Genomic DNA, 20,107 nt, shown 5'->3' with positions numbered 1-20,107 from the left:
AAATATAAAAAAATTTGTACTTTGAGAGAAAGGATCTCGAAAACTGTTTACTTTTTCGTGTATTTTTTGTTTTCACTCTAAGCTCTGTTTTATTACAAAAAAAATAAACTTTGATTAAACAAAATCGATGAACTAATACAAAAGTTACAAGCATTCAAGTAAATATATCCATATAGTAAAACTTAAGTACCCTACAAATAATAGCATATGTACATATGACTCTGTCTTAACTCTATGATCTTATTTTATAATTGAAAAAGTTATGTGTCTTGTTTTGACGCTTATTTATATAAGGATCGGTTTCTCTTATAAGAAACCAACAGTAGTCACCCATCATAGCGACATCCCAGAATCCTTGATACTGACTTTCAATCATTTTCATTTGCTGGTGAAACCTTTCGACATGCTCGTCACTTTCGTCGTCAATATTTTGCGGGAACAAATTTAAATGGGAGTGCAGGAAATGAATTTTTAAAGACATATTTACTCCTGAAAGAAAATTAAAAAGGTAATTAGATAAATACATAAGTGACACATTAGCATATAATTTTCTTAGGCTGGGTTAATCTTCCAATTCAGAACAAATTTTGGTCGTTCTTGTTTGTTCGGAGCAGGGCAATAAATTCAGATTAAGAGCTATATATTCTCATGTAAATTTAAAAATTTGCTTTCAAATTTTTTGTTTAGTTTTAAAGTTAACTGAGAAAACGGTCTTATATGTGTTTTTTATTTACCCATTTCTGCATAGTTTTTGATTAAATCGTTCACTATCATCTCGAAGTTAGGACTTTTGTGTTTGCCTAAAAAAGAAGTAACGACCTTTTCAAAAGAGGCCCACGCCGCTGCCTCCACTGGTGACAATAGTTCTTTGAAATGGGTATTGGCCATTATTTTCCTTATTTGCGGCCCCACAAAAATCCCTTCCTATATTTTTGCTTCTGAAATCTGTGGAAAGATTGTTTTCAAATAATGAAAAGCTTCGCCTTCTTTGTCCAAAGCCTTGAAAAAGTTGTTGATAAGACTGAGCTTGATGTGGAGCGGAGGTAGAATTATTTTTTCCTTTTTTATAAGTGGTGAGTATTTTATGTTATCCACCCCAACTTGAAACTCGATTCGTTCTGGCCAATCCTTTATGATGTAGTGTTCTTGACGTGCTCGGCTATCCCATTTGCATAGAAAGCAACAGTATTTTGTGTATCCAGATTGTAGACCACATAGCTTTCCAACGACTTCTAGATCGGCACATATTTTCCAATCATGTTCTTCGTATTTAATTAATTTAAGCAATTTTTGCATTGTCTCATATGTTTCCTTCGTATTTACTGCATGTGCGATCGGGATAGATGGCTTTTGGTTGCCAATATGCAATAATACGGCCTTAATTGCCGTCTATGAACAATCGCCACTCTTTTGAATCATATGGTTCACCAAACTGTTTAAATAGACCAGCAATGTTTTTGCAATAACAAACACTGCCCTTCTTCGTATAGTGCTGGGAGAATTGTTCGTGACGAGTCCTATAATATGTTACCTTAACATCGGATGAAACAAATTATCCAATCAGTGAGTTGTGCTTGTGACAAAGGGTTTCTTTCGTTTTCCGTTTGCAATTCAGTACAACATGATGCCGCGTAATCAGATACTGCTGTTGACAATGAAACTGGAGCCGAAACTAAAGTTAAATTTGATTCTGGCAATGTAGCTTCCGTTGAATTTAGTTCTGGTAATGACACTGTAGATATGCTCGCATAGGTTACTTTTCTAGACTTTCCAACCCCAAATACTTTTGTAGTACAAATATAGCAGTCCGTTGAATGGCAAGTTGGTTCCCTCCACTTCATTGGTGTAATAAATTTCATATGTCGCCTAAATAGATAGTTTAAGAATCATATGTACATATGCTATTATTTGTAGGGTACTTAAGTTTTACTATATGGATATATTTACTTGAATGCTTGTAACTTTTGTATTAGTTCATCGATTTTGTTTAATCAAAGTTTATTTTTTTTTGTAATAAAACATAGCTTAGAGTGAAAACAAAAAATACACGAAAAAGTAAACAGTTTTCGAGATCCTTTCTCTCAAAGTACAAATTTTTTTATATTTTTACACAAAAAATTTAAAAAATCCGTTATGATAGTTCGTTATCTTTGAATCTGCAGGACCTAGCAAAAAGTGTTTTACACACAGTTTATAGGAAATTTTATTACCTTTTAAAAGCTTTAAACAGTTTTGGAATCGCTCAATTCGTTTTCGAGATATATATGATTAAGTGGGCCCAATTTTTTATTTTATTGAAATAACGGTAATTCGTAAATATCTCAAAAACGTTACCATAGAATAAAAAATAACCTTGATTTTCGGAATCAGACGGTGATTTTACATAGGAATTTCATAACGGCGCCTCTGGTGCATTTTGGCTGTAAACCAGTGTAATTAAAAGAAATATGAGATATTAAAAAAAGTAAAACAAAGGAAAAAAATATCCATACTATATGTTTGCTATATTCAAATATAGATTTTAGTTAATTTTTTAAACCGTTCTCAATTTGTTTCCATTTAAGTAAAAAAAAATACGGTTAGATCTTCAGGACAACAAGTTTTGATTACAACAGGGAATATGTAATTTCCGCTGTCAACTCTAAGCTCGGATTTATCAAGAGAAACTCCCAAGAATTTATTGACTCGCTGGCACTAAAAAGTGTCTTTTCAGGCTTGAGTATTTTGGACTTGGGTTCACCCCACATTCTGATCGATTGGAGTGTATTAAACAAAATTCGCTGAATTTCCTCTTCGCCGAAGATTTTTTTCCATCCCAACATATAATTTCCGTTGTCGATTTTAAAATTACTGAGCCTTTCAAACAGAAAAAAAATGCATGGTATTACTTTAATAATATTATATCATAGGTACATTCATGACATTCAGACTCAAAGAGAAAACCCTATTTTACATGCAATATCGTCGAACAACTTACAGTTTAAATGAACCGATTCATAAATTTGACTCTTTAAATTTATACAAGATAGATCTTTAAGCAACCAGAGATAATATATACATATATGTAAGGCTAAACATAACAGCGGCCGCCGTAGTCGACTGCGTTGGTGTGTGAATGCCATTCGGAAGTACAGAAGTTCGAAAATCCAAGCACGAAACACCAATTGAGAGCGATCGCTCCGAGAAGGATGTAAGCGCCAAGTATATAAGTTTTTAACTTGAGTAGTTCTTATAAGAAGAGGAAGAAGTTTTTATTTGAATCCTTGAGGGTCAGGCCCTGTAGATTAACTTATGTAACCAAATAAATAGCTTATGAAACAAAAACATATGTATACATATTTAAAAATAAGTTTTGATTATTTTTTTGTTTTGTATGAATTAATCCAAGTGCATTCCAAATGGTTTTTGATAGCTTTTATCCTCATACCAATCGTTTACATTTAAATTTAAAAATTTTAAATTTCACTAAGGTATTAAATATATTTTAAGGAATGGTAACAATACGCCAAGTCTGCGTGTTGAAAAAGAATGTCATTGCTTGCGGGCACAGTTTATATCATAACACCACGAATATTATTTAATACAAATATTTTTCTTATTTGGTGTTGATTTGACATTTCAGAAATGTAATTTGTACAAAGGCCGGGAATGTTGCTGTGAACAAATTTAAATTCGCTTTCTACTGAGTGCGGCAATCCAGTCACTCGCGCATAATTTTTCATAACGGATTTGTTCGTGGAACTTCATCCCTACCGTGGTCAAATATGTATCATATATTAAACAGAGTCGATTTCGCTGAAAATTTGTATATAATATGATCTAGCTTAACATAAGAAAGAAGAAATATGACGTTTTATAACTATTTGCTTACTGCATGCTGAATCGTCTTGGGATCACATTTACCAAAGGCTTTACAAGAGAAAACATTAATATTATATAATGGTTTGAAAAGTGTAATTTTTTTATCAAGCATTTTTCAATATTGTATAGAACAATATAAACTATTAAAACGTACTTAAAAAAACCGTTTTTCTTTTGTTTTAAATTCCCCATTTGCTACCCAAGGGTGTTAATATCCGTATCAAATTCCTCTTGTTTACCATATAAATTTGTTTCAGAGAAAATAAGATCATAATATACTTATACGACTTTATTTTAATACTAGCAAATGCCGGCATGCGTTGGTACGCTTCAATAAATAAAGTAAAAACAATCAATTAAAAACCTATTAAACAAAATTAATTTGATTAACTTTTTATCGTAACGTAATAGACATAAAACACTTTGGGTTTTCTTATTTGGGGCGTGGATGAACAATTCACCAATTACTTTTAAAGATTGTCCTTTCATTGTTCATTAGAATACGAAATCAGCACTTCTAACCGCACCCCATCAGCGCTTCAATAATATTCGGTAGTAGTTTTTTAACTAAAAGTTTTGTTCCATTACATAGTTTGGGCGGATCTGAATTTCGAAAGAGAATGGCAATTCAGTGTTTCCCTGCTCGAAATTCTAAATAAAAGTTGTAAATTATGTATATTATGTTCCACGCTCCACTTGTTTTTTATAAGAAATCCATTACATTAAAGAATACTAAAATATATTACTGCAAGTAAAGGGTTACATTTTATGGTACTAAATGAGAAATTATATACATATATATAATAAAAGAAGGCATCTTTGAATTATACTTTTTATTAATTAGAAAAAAATTTACGAAGACGACCTTATAAAAGAAGAAGATATTCTTCCCCGTGGGAGAAAACCTGTAGGGATAGCCTCCCTCTGTTTCATTTTAAGATAGGTTTTTTTTTTGTTGGTTGGTTTTTTTTAGAGACATGGCTACGTTAAAAAGAGAGAAAGTTAAGGCATGGCGTATGGTACGTACGTCACGAATGGCACACCTTCGACTCAAATATACATAATCTATTTTGCTGTCAGTCAAATTCGTTGTCACAACGAGCGAAATGGACCCATTTTGACGGGCCTGTAAATCGCTGGTTATACTGGAAGAGAAGAGACGGAGTACAAAGCAACAAATCGGGAAAAAATTTAAGCCAGTTATAATGGCACGTTTCGTTCCCTGACTGACATTTACAATAGTTTTTAAAATTTATATTTATTTACCATTTGTAGCCAACAAAGTAGTGCAGAGCTACAGTAATACGTAAATGTGTACTGAAGAATATGAATTAGTATGTATGTATGTATGTTTCAAGTTTGTATAATATATTTGCACAGTGTATTTCCAAATAATACAAACAACGAATCAACGGGAGTGTCACTTGCGCGCCCACTGTTCCATTTAAAAATATACTATTGCATTTGGCGCCTAAAACTAACACCACCTGTTCATTACATATAACCACGAGCATTCATTTTACTTACAATATACATACATAAAAATAAATAATTGGCGCGTACACTTCTGTTAGGTGTTTGGCCGAGCTCCTCCTCCTATTTGTGGTGTGCGTCTTGATGTTGTTCCACAAATGGAGGGACCTACAGTTTAAAGCCGATTCCGAACGGCAGATATTTTTATGAGGAGCTTTTTCATGGCAGAAATACACTCGGAGGTTTGCCATTGCCTGCCGAGGGGCGACCGCTATTAGAAAAATGTTTTTATTAATTTTGCTTTCACTGAGATTCGAACTAACGACCTCTCTGTGAATTCCGAATGGTAATCACGCACCAACCCATTCGGCTACGGCGGCCGCCCAATATACATACATACATATATTATTTATAGTAAGTGAGAGTTCACTGTTGTTCTCCGTCCCGTTTTTTCCATTATGAATAGCAACTAACCAATTACTCTCGAAACATCTATGTATATCACCGATTAAAATTTTAGCCTGGAAATAAAAAGGTTATACACTTGCCAATGAAAGCATTTTTAGCCGAGTAGGCAATTTTACAGGAACGTCCTTTCATACTTCCGAGTTCTCTCTATGAAGCATAAGAATGGACCTCTTATTTTCGTCAAGCGTTAGCAAGTGGGGAATAGAGGAAGCAACTGGTAAAAATTAACACATATTGGCACGCGGGAATAGAGCAGCCTTAAATTACATGTGATTGTACGACAGTGAGTTTTGCCAGTCTACTGAACTATATCCATACTCGCTAGCGGCGAATCTTATAATACGTTCACATATATGATACATAAGTAGATGATCTACTTTTTCTTGCTTAATTCCCAATCCGTAATTAAAAAGCGAGATTTCCCATACAAAATTTCACTCCCAAAGTCTTAAATTATAAAATAATCCTAGATAATAACCATACTTTTCGACAAACCACCCTGTGTTTTCTGGTAATAGATCATTATTTTTACGAGTGTAAAGAAAAACGTAGATATAATTCTAATAAAATGTTTGTTAAGTATTATTAACTATGTATTAATATTATATAACAGAAAAAAGCGTGTGTCCATAAACGTGTATCCTCTTATTACTTATTATACCTAAAGTGTAATATCGAATTTCGAATGCGTATTGCTGCCATAATTTATTGAATCCTCAGTAAACGTCGTTTAAATTAAATTAGCTATTCCTTCTCTTGTCTTTTCTTCATATCCTTAGTAATAATTAAACAAACCAAAAACGCCGAAATTTTCGTTCAAAATAATTTCTATGAAGAAAAACCTTTCACAACTGTATTGACAGTTGACTGTCAATTTTGCAGGTATTCTGCCATATGTGAACGGGTAGATTAATTTTGTGGATTTATTGTCAATTAAAGCATATGTGAACGTACTTTTACTCTATAACTTTGTTGTTGCTTTCGCATGCAAATTTTTCGTTAAATTAATAGAACATAGAGATAGCGAGTGGGGAGATGGCGAATAGAAGAGACGTAATATACCTATGATTAGGGAAAAGTTGAGGAGGACTAATTGACGTGGCAATGGCAATTACTGTTTAGTTTTGTTGATTTATGCCGAAATCGCTTGAGCGGTCATACGTCAGTGATGAAGAAAGTGAATATCGATCGAAGCCGAAAAGCCTCTTTTACATTTAAACATGTATGTGTTATTTAAATATTGAGTAGTAGTACGCGGGAACCTGTTATCCCTAGAGGGCGCATCCCCAGGTGGTGGATAGGGGAACGCCACCCAATAAGGGTGGTGGAGGACATCTCCCGCGAACCACACAGGTCGAAGATGTAAACTTCGTTCCGACAAAACCCCCCAACCCAAGGTGGGAAGCCACCCGGGCCTTTTGGGTGGGAACGAAATTAGGTGGTCTTCGAACGGAGCCCTCCTGACACCAAGCCGCCTCAGGTTGTAACGGTGGTCTTATTTTTTTTATTATTTCCCCGATATCCTGTTTGGTCACCGCACATGGCGACAAGGCGGAGCAGGTGACCGTACGAAACAGTAATGAACTCAGAAAAAACCAAAAAATCGTTGCTCACGGCATGCAACTTGACGACGCCACTTCTACCAAAATCGATGGCGCTAACGAGCAGCTCCCAGGAGTGCAGCTTGACGACGCCAATAAATTGTAATATGACCAGTAGCATCGATCTGAAGGTTGTCCAGATAAACCTGCAGTACTCCCGGATTGCAACAGACAACCTAACCGTTCTCCTGGCGGCTCCTGGCGGAGGAGGACGTCGACATCGCATTAATCAAGGCACCCTGGGTGCGTAGTACCGAGGTGAAGGGGTTTACTGGAGACAACCATAACCTCTTCTACAAACGGACTGAATATTTGACATTTGAATATAATTTTAAGCCCATCATATTGTTTACAGCCGCTGACAGTGTCGGCATAATACTGGCTTCCATATACGTGGCACATGATCGGCCAGCATCACCGAAAGAGACTCGTCGGCTTGTGCTTGAAGCTAGAAACCAAAACCTGCTACTCGGATGAGATGCCAATGCAAGGCTCTCTCTATGGGGCAGATCGGAGACGAACGAACGAGGTGAGTCTTTTTACGATTTTATTATTAATACTAGTCTGATAGTATATAACAGAGGTAATATCCCCACTTTCACCTTTCCTAGTACGGAGTACTTTCGGGGTTGGGGGGAAGTGATTGATGTTACTTTACTGTCCGGAATGAGTTCAGTAAGGATAGACAAATGGAGGGTCTGCAACAAAAATTCTTTCTCGGATCACAGCTTGATCCTTTACGAGCTGGATCTGAGGGTGGATACACCCTTATCGTATCGAAACCCATTAACATTAATAGGTTGGTAAGAATTCCGATCAGCCAAATCACTCTCACGAAAAATCTTGAAAGTAGGATTAAAACATTAGAGAAGACATTCAGTAGGGCCTACAAAACGTCGTGTCCAATTAAGTATAGCCAAAAATCTTATCGTCCCTGGTGGAGCAATGAGCTCTCGAAATTAAGGGAAGAAGCCAGATCATATAATCAAATTAATCTCAGCTGCTCAATAGGTAATTGGCAACTGTACAGAGGAAGTCAAAGACAGTGCAAAAAGTCAACTAGGGGCGCCAAGAAAGAGAGCTGGAGAGATTTTTGTTCTTCGATCAAATCTACCAGAGGTTCTACAAGGCTCCGCCGTATTTTGTTCAAAGATCATTCAATGGCTTCTTGAGTCAAGAGGCCAGATGACACTTGGACTTCTACGGCTGAAGAGTCTCTAAAACTTCTCTTAAATACTTTTTCCGGGATGTAGCGCTCACGATAGCGATGTTACAGGAAACTCTTGATAATATTCTACCATGGCTACTTGGAAACTTGTTAGAGTCGTCTTCATACTAAAGGTAGGCAGAAGGGGCATGAATTAGCTAAGGTCTTTAAGCCAATTAGTCTTTCGTATTTCCTTTTTAAAACATTTGAACGGCTTTTAGACATACATATTAGGAGCACGGTGGAGAGCTCTAGTATATCAATTGCGCAACATGCTTACCTCAAAGGCAAATCGGCGGAGACAGCGCTTCACGAGGTAGTCCGAACAATAGACGGTTCTCTAGCAAACACAGGACACCATGGCAGCTTTTCTTGACATAGAAGTTGCACTGATGCTATCCAACGGGCGTTAATAGAGTAAGGGGTGGAAAATTGTATCAGTAATTGGATAATCTCTATGCTAGAAACCAAGATCGTTAGAGCTAATATGGGTAATATCAACATAACTAAGAGATTTATTTACGACCAAATATAAGGTTCCAATTTTTACTCTACACATATAAACGGACAAACCCTCTCACTTTCAACCAGTGCAGAGTACTTGGGGGTAATTCTGGACACCAAACTTAGCTGGAAATTAAACATTGAAGGACAGGTAAAGAAAGCAGATATCGATTTATATGCTTGTAAACGTATGCTAGGAAGAAGATGGGGTCTTCAACCCAAGTATACATAATGGTTCTATAAGGCGGTTATACGACAAATTTTAACGTATGGCTCGGAGGTTTGCTGGAAAGCTCTAGAGAGAGTGTACAACATCAAATTACTTGGTAGACTACAAAGACCAGCCTGTGCAATAACAGTCGGTGCAATCAGATCATAGAAAATAATGGAAAAGGGTATCTTACTAAACAACTTCGATTCAGTCTATACAGATGGCAGTCAAATGGATTGCGATGTTGGAGCTGGCATATATATACTCATAGACTTAAAATTGAAAAATCTGTGCGTCTTCCTAATGCTTGCAGTGTCTTTCAGGCAATCGGTATTCATACTATTAGGTGCAGTCAATAGTGAAATTTCCCTAAAATACCTCCGAATCGCGGATTGTAGATGGAGAGACCAGACGAAATGCAAAATTAGCAGAACGTTATGGCCCACCTACAACCTTAAGCAAGCCCACCAACCAACCAAGCAGTACTATATTTAACCACTGGTTTCAAAAAAATATTTAAATCGATTAAATCGCCACCAATTGTATATTTTGACTTGTATATAACAGACTTGCTGTCAACACTGACGACACTCACAAATTGTCACTTGTGTCTAAATTCATGGTTGGGTGAATTGCATACAAACAGCACGATTACATAAGGGAGAATGTTAAATGTTGGCATTGCAATCATTGCACATTAACCGTTACACCAGTTTTGAACACGTATTTACCAAATTGCTTGTAATAAATTCTTCGTTACTTTCGAAATCGTTATGGTAGTTGCATCAGATAGGGAGATTTTTTTCTGTGATATAACTTTTATTGGCTGCATATGAATGAGCTAATTACCTTTGATAAATTTAAGACTTTGAAAATATTTATTAAGTCCATCTTTTCGAAAGCTTGAGGCTTCACATATTGAGGTATTTAGATTATATATTATGCAAGTCGGTATTTTAATATATAAAATGTCTTCTTCTTCTTCTTAATTGGCGCTATAACCGCTTACGCGATTTTGGCCGAGTTTAACAAAGCGCGCCAGTCGTTTCTTTCTCGTGCTAACCGGCGCCAGTTGGACACACCAAGTGAAGCCAAGTCCTTCTCCACCTGATCTTTCCAACGCAGAGGAGGCCGCCCTCTTCCTCTGCTACCACCACCTGGTACCGCATCGAATACTTTCAAAGCCGGAGCGTTTGTATAAAATGTCTTACACAAAATAATATTACTTGTGCAATGTTTTATATCCTAAAATAGTAATATTTTTCACAATTCTATGCTTTCCCATTTCGTGCCACAACCAAACATACATATTTGCAAATTGTTTATAAGCTATAATATTATAGTTGGGGTCTTTAACTTGTATACATTTTACGCAAGTTTTTTTACAAGCAACTATACAAAAGGCGGCCGCCGTAGCCGAATGGGTTGGTGCGTGATTACCATTCGGAATTCATAGAGAGATCGTTGGTTCGAATCTCGGTGAAACAGCAAAATTAAGAAAAACATTTTTCTAATAGCGGTCGCCCCTCGGCAGGCAATGGCAAACCTCCGAGTGTATTTCTACCATGAAACTGTAGGTCCCTCCATTTGTGGAACAACATCAAGACGCACACCACAAATAGGAGGAGGAGCTCGGCCAAATACCCAAAAAGGGTGTACGCGCCAATTATATATACATACAAATGTGCACATGCATGTACACCATAGCAAGCAATAAAAACCTAAAACTTCTGCGAGTACTGGAATATTTATCTTTTAAAACTACTTATGCACATCTCTATCTCTCATGTTCATAATTGATAACAACTTTTCTTAAATTTATGGAATTTTAATTGAAGACCATTGGACCTTGCGCCGTCAACATCTGTCATGTTGAGGAGCGCAAACTCGGAATTGCAGTGGAAGAGAGACTTCGTCGCCAAATACTTTCGTTCACTCAGGTGGACGAGCGTCTCGCAATAATCCGCATCAAAGTGAAATATTTTCAACACCTCGCTCTTTTGCGTCCCGGCCCCGACGGAAGAGAAATACGATGCGACCAAAGGTTGATTCCATGAGCGCTGCCCTGCCAAATCGTGCTTGGCGATTTCAATGCCACAGTGGACGAGGAGGGAATTTTTGGTGCCATAGTCGGGAAATTTAGCCTGCACAACAAAATATCCGTTAACGGACTCAGGCTGATCGACTTTGCCGGGCCTTGGAACATGGTAGCCTGCCTGTAATGTACATCTAAACACGCAAAGAATGTACGACATCGGAAAGCTGCAATCGCAACAGGCAACAAAGAAGATTCGGCACTCGACTCTCATTCCTGCTCTCAGAGAGTACTATCCAACAATTCAGCATGTACGAGCAGTGAAGCAACATTTCTGGTTCGTTACGCTGCAACGCAAACAAAATATACTGCCTATGAGGAATTGCTACCGGGAGCTGAAAAGGAAGAGAGACCTATTATCGGAGGGAAGAAACCAAAGGCTGAAATACGTAAGTGCGAAGTGCCAGAAAGTCCGGTGACTTTTTCGTTTTTTGAGATTAATTCGCATTCCATTTCAACCAAAGTGGATTATAAAACCTGCTAAATATATGTATAATGTTCGCAATACGCCTTGTGAAATTTGTTAGTTTTGTGAGAAATTTAGAAAGCGTGGTTTTTTTTACAAAATTAGTTCCGCGCATGAAAAAAGGATTTAAAGCAGTGTTCCTATGTACACACCTTATAGGTCGGAAAGTGTCACGGGTATCTGCAGCAAAATATATGAAGAAGTCAAAAACGTTCATAAACAAGTGGGTGCAACGGTATACCGAAGTTAAAACCGTTGACAACTTCGTCGGACAAGGTTCGAAAAATATACCTCTCCAAAGCAAGATCAGAATATCATTGCTTGTGTGACAAAGCCTATTTTATCGTTAGGTGAAACTGAAGCAGGTTTATGGTAAAGTGGTGCTAATGTTAAATACACAATTAGAGGAATTTTACATGCAGGAGTCCTCAAATTCTGAAAGACATTGTGAAACCCGCTGCTCATTGGTGTCCTGCTGATAACCGGCAACTTCAACGAACTGTTAAACATATAATAAAATTCACCAAAAAAGCATCATTGTCATGAGCTGCGAAGATATTTGGAAGAACTAGTCAACCTTAGATTTTACAAGTATCCCAAGTATCGAAGCCGAAGATACATAGAGTGGGAACAGTAAAATGGGATCGATATAGTATGTTGGATTGGCTTTCACGGTCGCCTTATGCCAGCTCTATAGAAAAAATATTACTAAGATATTATTAGAGGTATTTTAAAATCATTGGAGTTTTACAATTTTCGTTATTTTAGTTATTGTTATATCAAAATTAAGAACTGAATTAAAATAAGCTGAAAAACTGAACAAAAAAATAAATGAATTCAATGGAAAAATGTATATATACTTATATGCATGATTCAATAATAAAAGGTTTGCTCAGTAAGCAGCTTTCTCATTTCCTCTTGACAAATCGGCTCCCTTAGCAAGACAATGGGTTGCTAACTCTAGAAATTTTTATCAAAAGTGGAAGAAAAATAAAATTTGTAGTAAAAAAATGTTGCTTTGAAAAGGGTTTTTAAGCACAAGAACTTGCTCGGTATTTTCATAACTAAAACGATATGGAAAACATCCTGACCTACAGCTGAAATCAGGATATGATAGTGCATATTTTTGGGGCAATGAACGTGAAAGATGGACGTTTTGACAATTGAAGCCCGATGTCTTTCAAATATAGGTTGGGAAAGTACTTACTAGGTTACTTTAAAAATACATGAGTTACCAACAAGAACTCATTTAGCAATAATATATATAATTAATCACAGATTCCGGATGGCAGATGATTTTTATGAGGAGCTTTTTTATGGTAGAAATTCACTCGGAGGTTTGCCATTGCCCGCCGAAGAGCGACCGGTATTACAAACAACATTTCCTATCGTTTGGTGTTTCATGCCCGGGGCTTTGAATCCTTGTACTTCCAAATGGTAGTGACGCAGCAAGCTATTCGACTACGGCAGCTGCCGTCGATATAATAATAATTAGTTTAAATAGGTGCAGGTAGTTTGTTAAGTATTTATGAATGTAAGAATATTCTTGACTGGGAGGTCAAAACTCCAAACTTACGTGGGCGAGGCTTGGTAAAGTAAAGCGCCGTGAGTATGTTCAGAGTTTGTTTTTAGTCACTAATTCACAACCATTTTTTTTAATATCATACTTAGCAATTTCCGTTTATACTATATATTTTTTTATATATTAATTTAACTAAAAAAGGACTATTTTGCTACCATTTTAAGCAAAAAAAGCATGTACTTATATGTCATGATTCAATTATTAAAGGTTTGCTCACTTATGACATTAGAATTCTGACACTCCCTTACAAAAGGTCGCATTTAAAAAGGATGAATAAAATGGAAATATTAATAACTTTTTGCTTAAAATGGTAGCAAAATAGTCCTTTTTTAGTTAAATTAATATATAAAAAAATATATAGTATAAACGGAAATTGCTAAGTATGATATTAAAAAAAATGGTTGTGAATTAGTGACTAAAAACAAACTCTGAACATACTCACGGCGCTTTACTTTACCAAGCCTCGCCCACGTAAGTTTGGAGTTTTGACCTCCCAGTCAAGAATATTCTTACATTCATAAATACTTAACAAACTACCTGCACCTATTTAAACTAATTATTATTATATCGACGGCAGCTGCCGTAGTCGAATAGCTTGCTGCGTCACTACCATTTGGAAGTACAAGGATTCAAAGCCCCGGGCATGAAACACCAAACGATAGGAAATGTTGTTTGTAATACCGGTCGCTCTTCGGCGGGCAATGGCAAACCTCCGAGTGAATTTCTACCATAAAAAAGCTCCTCATAAAAATCATCTGCCATCCGGAATCTGTGATTAATTATATATATTATTGCTAAATGAGTTCTTGTTGGTAACTCATGTATTTTTAAAGTAACCTAGTAAGTACTTTCCCAACCTATATTTGAAAGACATCGGGCTTCAATTGTCAAAACGTCCATCTTTCACGTTCATTGCCCCAAAAATATGCACTATCATATCCTGATTTCAGCTGTAGGTCAGGATGTTTTCCATATCGTTTTAGTTATGAAAATACCGAGCAAGTTCTTGTGCTTAAAAACCCTTTTCAAAGCAACATTTTTTTACTACAAATTTTATTTTTCTTCCACTTTTGATAAAAATTTCTAGAGTTAGCAACCCATTGTCTTGCTAAGGGAGCCGATTTGTCAAGAGGAAATGAGAAAGCTGCTTACTGAGCAAACCTTTTATTATTGAATCATGCTTATATGTATATACATATATTTAACATTTGAAAATTACAATGACAAATGACAATTAATTTGTATTTTTCCGACGAATTTGTAACCATTTTCTAGAATATACTCATAATTATCAATCGCTTCGAAATTATAACATGTCTGGTTCAAAAATATTCGCCTTTTTGTGGTATTCCTCATCAATGGGCCAATTGACTATGTGCCTACTGAAGTAGCTAATAAACATTGGAACATAAGTACATTTGTCCAATTTATGTGTAGTTTGTAGAAACCAATACTAATGACTGATACTTTTTAACAAGCTTCTGGAAATTTGGGATTTCTTTCGTTATAGAACAAAGAGAAGTCATTCGTATTAGCTCCAACGAACTATTTTTCCCCTCATCACCGCTTTCAGAACTCGAATACATTATTATTGCAGCTGCAATGACATACGTTTCTTTGTTTTTTTTTTTTTTTTTGCATTTATTCATTTTTGTGTTGCTACGCCCTAAACTGCAGGAACCACATCCCTCCCGTCCGAATAGAATAATAACCGATTCCTAGTTCATAACGTAGAATAAGTCAATAAAATAGTACTCACATTTTCTGTTGTAAATGTCTTCACTAAATAAATTTTAAATTTTTGTCTGCTTACCGAACGAACTGATATTGTTATTCTCACTTGCAGGTTTTGATAAGTACAAATTTATCCATTAAAAACTTGCAGCTTCCCCTCAAAATGAAATATCACTTTATCCCAATTCATTTTCCCTTTTCTGCAACGGCAAAATGTCAGCAAATTGTCGAAAAGATATCTACTTGATATTAATTCATCAAGCTTAAGGATTGAATAGTCTTTCAAGAGCTATACTATTTAAAATGGTAATACCAATCAGAAATATTTTTGGAAGGAATTTTCCTTTTATATAATCTGGTAGATACTTTCATGACATTTATTTTTTTAACATGATATCGAGTTACATGGTCCATTCGATCAGTCCAATTTTTGACTACATTTTCCAATAAATCTAAATAATAAATTTAAACTACGGTCATTTGACTTCAATTATTGCACGAGATCTACTTTATAGGGACGTAAGCCAAGATCCTAAGTAAAAGTTTCAACATAGTCGAAGGATAAAGGCCAATACATGTTGAGAACGACGACGAATTGATAATTCGGTCTATTCGATCTATGAACTTCGCGAACAGATTTCTTTTTTTTTTCAAAGTAAATTTCAACAATTTGGGAGCATTCTTCTGGCGTTAAACGCTGCCAAACTATAGTTATCGATATCGATAGTTCTAATGCAGTTAAAAAAACACTCTGCAGTAAGCATGTTATGTGAACATGAAAACTCACGGCATTGCTTGATACCGCATGCATTTTTTTGCATCTCTATGTATTATAATATCAAGTTATAAAACTGGCTGACTAATTTTTTAATTATTTTTTTAATTTTTTTACTTATTGTAAGACTTGATTCAGAAAATACTTTTTATATGATGAAAGTCCTACAAATATTTCTCAAGATCTCATAGTTAAGACAAGGGAAAATATGCTAAATCTGAATGCGCATTTTGTGAAAAATCCTGATGTCCTAGACATTTTCTGATATCATTTTCATTTTCAGCACATCAAATTACATAAGCGGTTCAATTTATTCAAACAGCTTTTTGATTGCCAACCTGTACTCGTATTATTTCTTTGTAGAAAAAGATATTTCGAACAGTATAGCTCTTAGATATTTAAATACGAATGCAATGTTTCTTCCTCCTCTTGGTTAAATGTAGTACAATTGTTGTAGAATTTAGTATTTTTCTCTCAGAAAATACGTACCCAAAATATACTTAAAAGTCGGACCAACTAAAGCACCGAATGAATTAATTTCAGCCATGCCTCCAACCAGCAGATCGACTTTGTTCACATCGTTGTAAATGGATTTCAATTTGTTCAAATCCTGAAAGTCAATTAAATTTTTCAAATATTTATGTGAATAAAATTACTTATTATTACATACATCTATAGCTATAAAACGATCAAGATCCGTCCAGCTTCCGATTTTCTGACCCGTGTAAAGCTCGATGTAATTTATATAGCTTTTCAAACCGTGATCTCGACCGCGTTGAATATCATAAGCAAGGAGATCACTATGGGTGGGTCGTCTATTTGTGTTTAAGTTATCTAAAATTAGCTGATATAAACGACTGGGTTATTCAAAATGTGCTAGATGATAAACTAATTAAAATCACTTACACTGTCTTCATATATAGTATCCAATTTCATAGCAGGCTGATTAAAAATGGATTCAAATATGGAATCTATTTTTTTAGAAGTGTATCCCAAATCGGGTTTATATGTTTGATCAATCAATGATATTATATTCTCGCTGGGAAGAATATTGCTTTAGAAAATTGTATTAAAAGTTATACTGTACTTGTAGTCAAAAGCCAAGTAGTCAAAAGCTTACCTGTTTGTATTAGATAAGTAGTCGGAGGTAGTATACTGTAGACGTTTAGCTTTAGTGAAATTGTTTAAGGCATTAGGCAACATCGACAGATAAAAGCGCATTGCTGCTATAGCAAATTCATTCGAAATTCTTTCATCCTCAGGATCCTTACTATGGGATCCTTGTTTTATTTTCACAATAGCGTCTTCACCCAATACAATGGGTAACCACTCGTCAAACACAATTTTCCTATAGATTTGAGTATTGAGAGTTTTTGCTGTTTGGAAAAGCACTTCATCGCTCCATAATGGATGTCGGGAGGAAAGTTTTTTGGCTATCTGGTTATGATTTCTCATAAATATCGTATAAATTGAAATGGTAAGCGGACTACTATTGACGCGGGAATCTCCCGCCATAAAGCACTGGCCAGGCTGATGTGAGTAATTTTTAAAAGCGCAAAAGTTTCCCAAATTCGAAGTTATCTTAGGTAGTTGATCAGTATAAATTGCTGATCCGTCATCATTTGCACTGCTCTTAATTTGACCCTTGTGGAAATAACGCATATGCCTTTGTGCTTCATCTGTAAAACCATATAGTTGTGAAAGGTCTAAATGGGATGACGCCTGATTCAACTGCAATATTCAAAAATTGTATTTCCTTATCATAGTTCAGTATATTTGAAGAGTTTTACTTGGTCTACTGCGCCGAAAGTACATTTTGTGCTAACAGCAACAGCGCTGCGAACGTAATTTAAACAGTTGACTTTGTCGTACGTGGATTCTCCACTATTTAATATCAAAGGCACACAAGAAGGATGACGATGCCGCGGACCGAGTTCAAAACTGTCTTTGTTGCAGCATTCGATGTGGCTTCCATCTCCTGTAAACAATTACTAATAGTTAAATTGTTTTCATTACATTATTAGTACTTACTCATTGAAGTTACAACAGGTTTACTGAGATCATGTTCAATAAATTGTGCCCATTGAATCACAGCTAAATTCTTTTCGACATCTTCCAAATCCCTTGTTTTCGTGTTCAAACTCAAACTATGTAATTGTTTGCTTACCAACAAAGGTGAGATAAGTTGATTATCCGAAAACATCTACAATTAATTTCAGTTAAAATACACATGAAATGTGCACACATACTAATATATGCTACCTCATAGATACCATCCTTATAAAAGCGACTTAGTAACCGTCGAAATGAGTTGTGTCCATTTCGGCGGCTTTCAATAATTCGTAAACACTCGTTTAATAACTCGCTGTTTGCTGGAAGTGACTTCATGGCCAAAAAATTCTCGCAATCTTCACCTTCTATGCCATGTGGAGCACATCTACTATTGAACACATAAAGACTGGCTGCCAATAGTTTCCTAGCGATATCATTGTCTCGTCTGGCTTCTTCGTTCGGCAAGGCGTCTAAAAGCTGTACGTGTGATATGCTGCCATTTTCGACAAATACGCGTGATTTGACAAGATTTTCTTCTAGCCTATTAGAAAATTTGTTTATAATACATCTCCATAAATATATATTATAGCAGGTTGGAAAACTAAATAAACCTCTGAACTCACACGAACTAAAAAAAATACCTAGCCTACGGGCAGGACTGATTTGTTCAGTTATTATTTTTGCTGAGTTATTAATTAAAATTTCATTATTATTATTTCGTATTTACCTTACTTGTCGATTTATAAATTCGATTCCAAAGTCTAAATCAGATTTCCAGTCCTCCGGGGAAATACTACTGAGATATTCCGTGTTTCCTCCGTTGAGTTTTTTAATGTCTATTTATAAAAAAAGAAAAATATTTGTATAAGTGTAGTAGTGTTTCCAACATATATATATACATATATGGATGTATTAACAAATAAAAAAGCTAAATCTGAATATAGACGATATAGTGGATAGATACAACATATTACGTTGGTCATAGCGCCCATTCCATTACTCTTATTCTTAAAAACCAACATGATTTTTACGTCGAATTTGTTTTTTTCTCCAGGCCTTCGTCGTATAAACATCCAAACGGGTGACCCTAAAATGGTGTCCATTTCGAACGCACAATATCTGACATTTAAAAATTGTAATTAAGATAATATAGATGGAAAATGTTATGCCCTGGAGAAAGCTCGACACTGAATTTCAGCCACACAATATAAAGGCTACTGTTGAGCGTGGTGGTGTTTTTCAAACGCAGGTATCGGAAGGTATTAATTTTGTAAAACACAATATAGATAAATTTCAATATCTGAATATTATTAAAGCTAATGTTAAGCAAAGTGCAGAACCGTTGAGTATATTGCATTTTTTTTTTTTTTATTACGACCCCAAGCACACCTCCATGGTTGCCAAGATGTGGCTCATCTACCACTGCCCTTAAGTATACAGGAACTGAAGGAAGCTCTGAAAACCGAATGGTTCAATATTTCACCATACATATGTATGTAAAAACTTAGTAGAATCTATAGTAAGACGTTTAAATATTAAATAAAAGTGAAATATTAACCATAACCCAAATGCTGATAAGGGAGTTTTGTGCAACATTTTAAGGACAAACAGTTTTGTACGATTATTCGTTTTGACATAAAGCATTGTTAATAAAATAAGTAAAAAATAAATATAATTTCTTTATGTAAATAAGTGGAGTGGACTCTAAATAAACGACAAAGATGTTTTTTTTTTAAATTAATTAAGTTCCGAAATACTGTTTTAAAGTTAAACTGTCACACTTTGTATCATTACATTATGATCCAAAGTAAAGTCCGCCGTGAATTTTATTAGCTATATTCTTTTATTTCTATGCTCAGGTGAATCCACAGTCGTATGAAAGTGCAATCGTATAAAATACAAATATCAATAAATACTACATAAGTAGTATAGTATATACTTGACTCACAGCTTTTTCGAGTGATCCCTCATTCAAAATGTAGGTATAAATGTTTGGAAAAACTTTAATGTATGTATATTCAAAGATATATATGTATTATGTATATTAAAAAATCGTAAAGCAACTTGAAGCTTTTTTC

The 20,107-nt window shown here is 35.3% G+C and overlaps 1 protein-coding gene across 3 annotated transcripts in view; it reads right to left on the bottom strand.

Moving 5' to 3' along the window:
- Positions 1-20,107, bottom strand: part of LOC129242746 (peroxidase) — a 38,680-nt gene that overhangs the window by 12,306 nt on the left and 6,267 nt on the right. For 2 of the 3 annotated variants that reach the window (XM_054879571.1, XM_054879562.1), the window contains exons 2-9: positions 18,757-18,865; positions 18,240-18,570; positions 18,009-18,180; positions 17,768-17,955; positions 17,098-17,708; positions 16,884-17,031; positions 16,648-16,821; positions 16,467-16,587 (exon numbers count right to left, since the gene is read on the bottom strand). In XM_054879571.1, the coding sequence (XP_054735546.1) occupies positions 16,467-16,587; positions 16,648-16,821; positions 16,884-17,031; positions 17,098-17,708; positions 17,768-17,955; positions 18,009-18,180; positions 18,240-18,570; positions 18,757-18,865 (1,854 nt within the window). The remainder of the gene's footprint in view (positions 1-16,466; positions 16,588-16,647; positions 16,822-16,883; positions 17,032-17,097; positions 17,709-17,767; positions 17,956-18,008; positions 18,181-18,239; positions 18,571-18,756; positions 18,866-20,107) is intronic. The other variant, XM_054879579.1, reaches the window with a different exon arrangement.

The sequence above is a fragment of the Anastrepha obliqua genome, chromosome 1 (genome assembly GCF_027943255.1).
Source record: "Anastrepha obliqua isolate idAnaObli1 chromosome 1, idAnaObli1_1.0, whole genome shotgun sequence".
NCBI lineage: Eukaryota > Metazoa > Arthropoda > Insecta > Diptera > Tephritidae > Anastrepha > Anastrepha obliqua.
The sequence above is the reverse complement of the archived record's forward strand: the minus strand, read 5'-3'. Positions and strand labels throughout refer to the sequence as shown.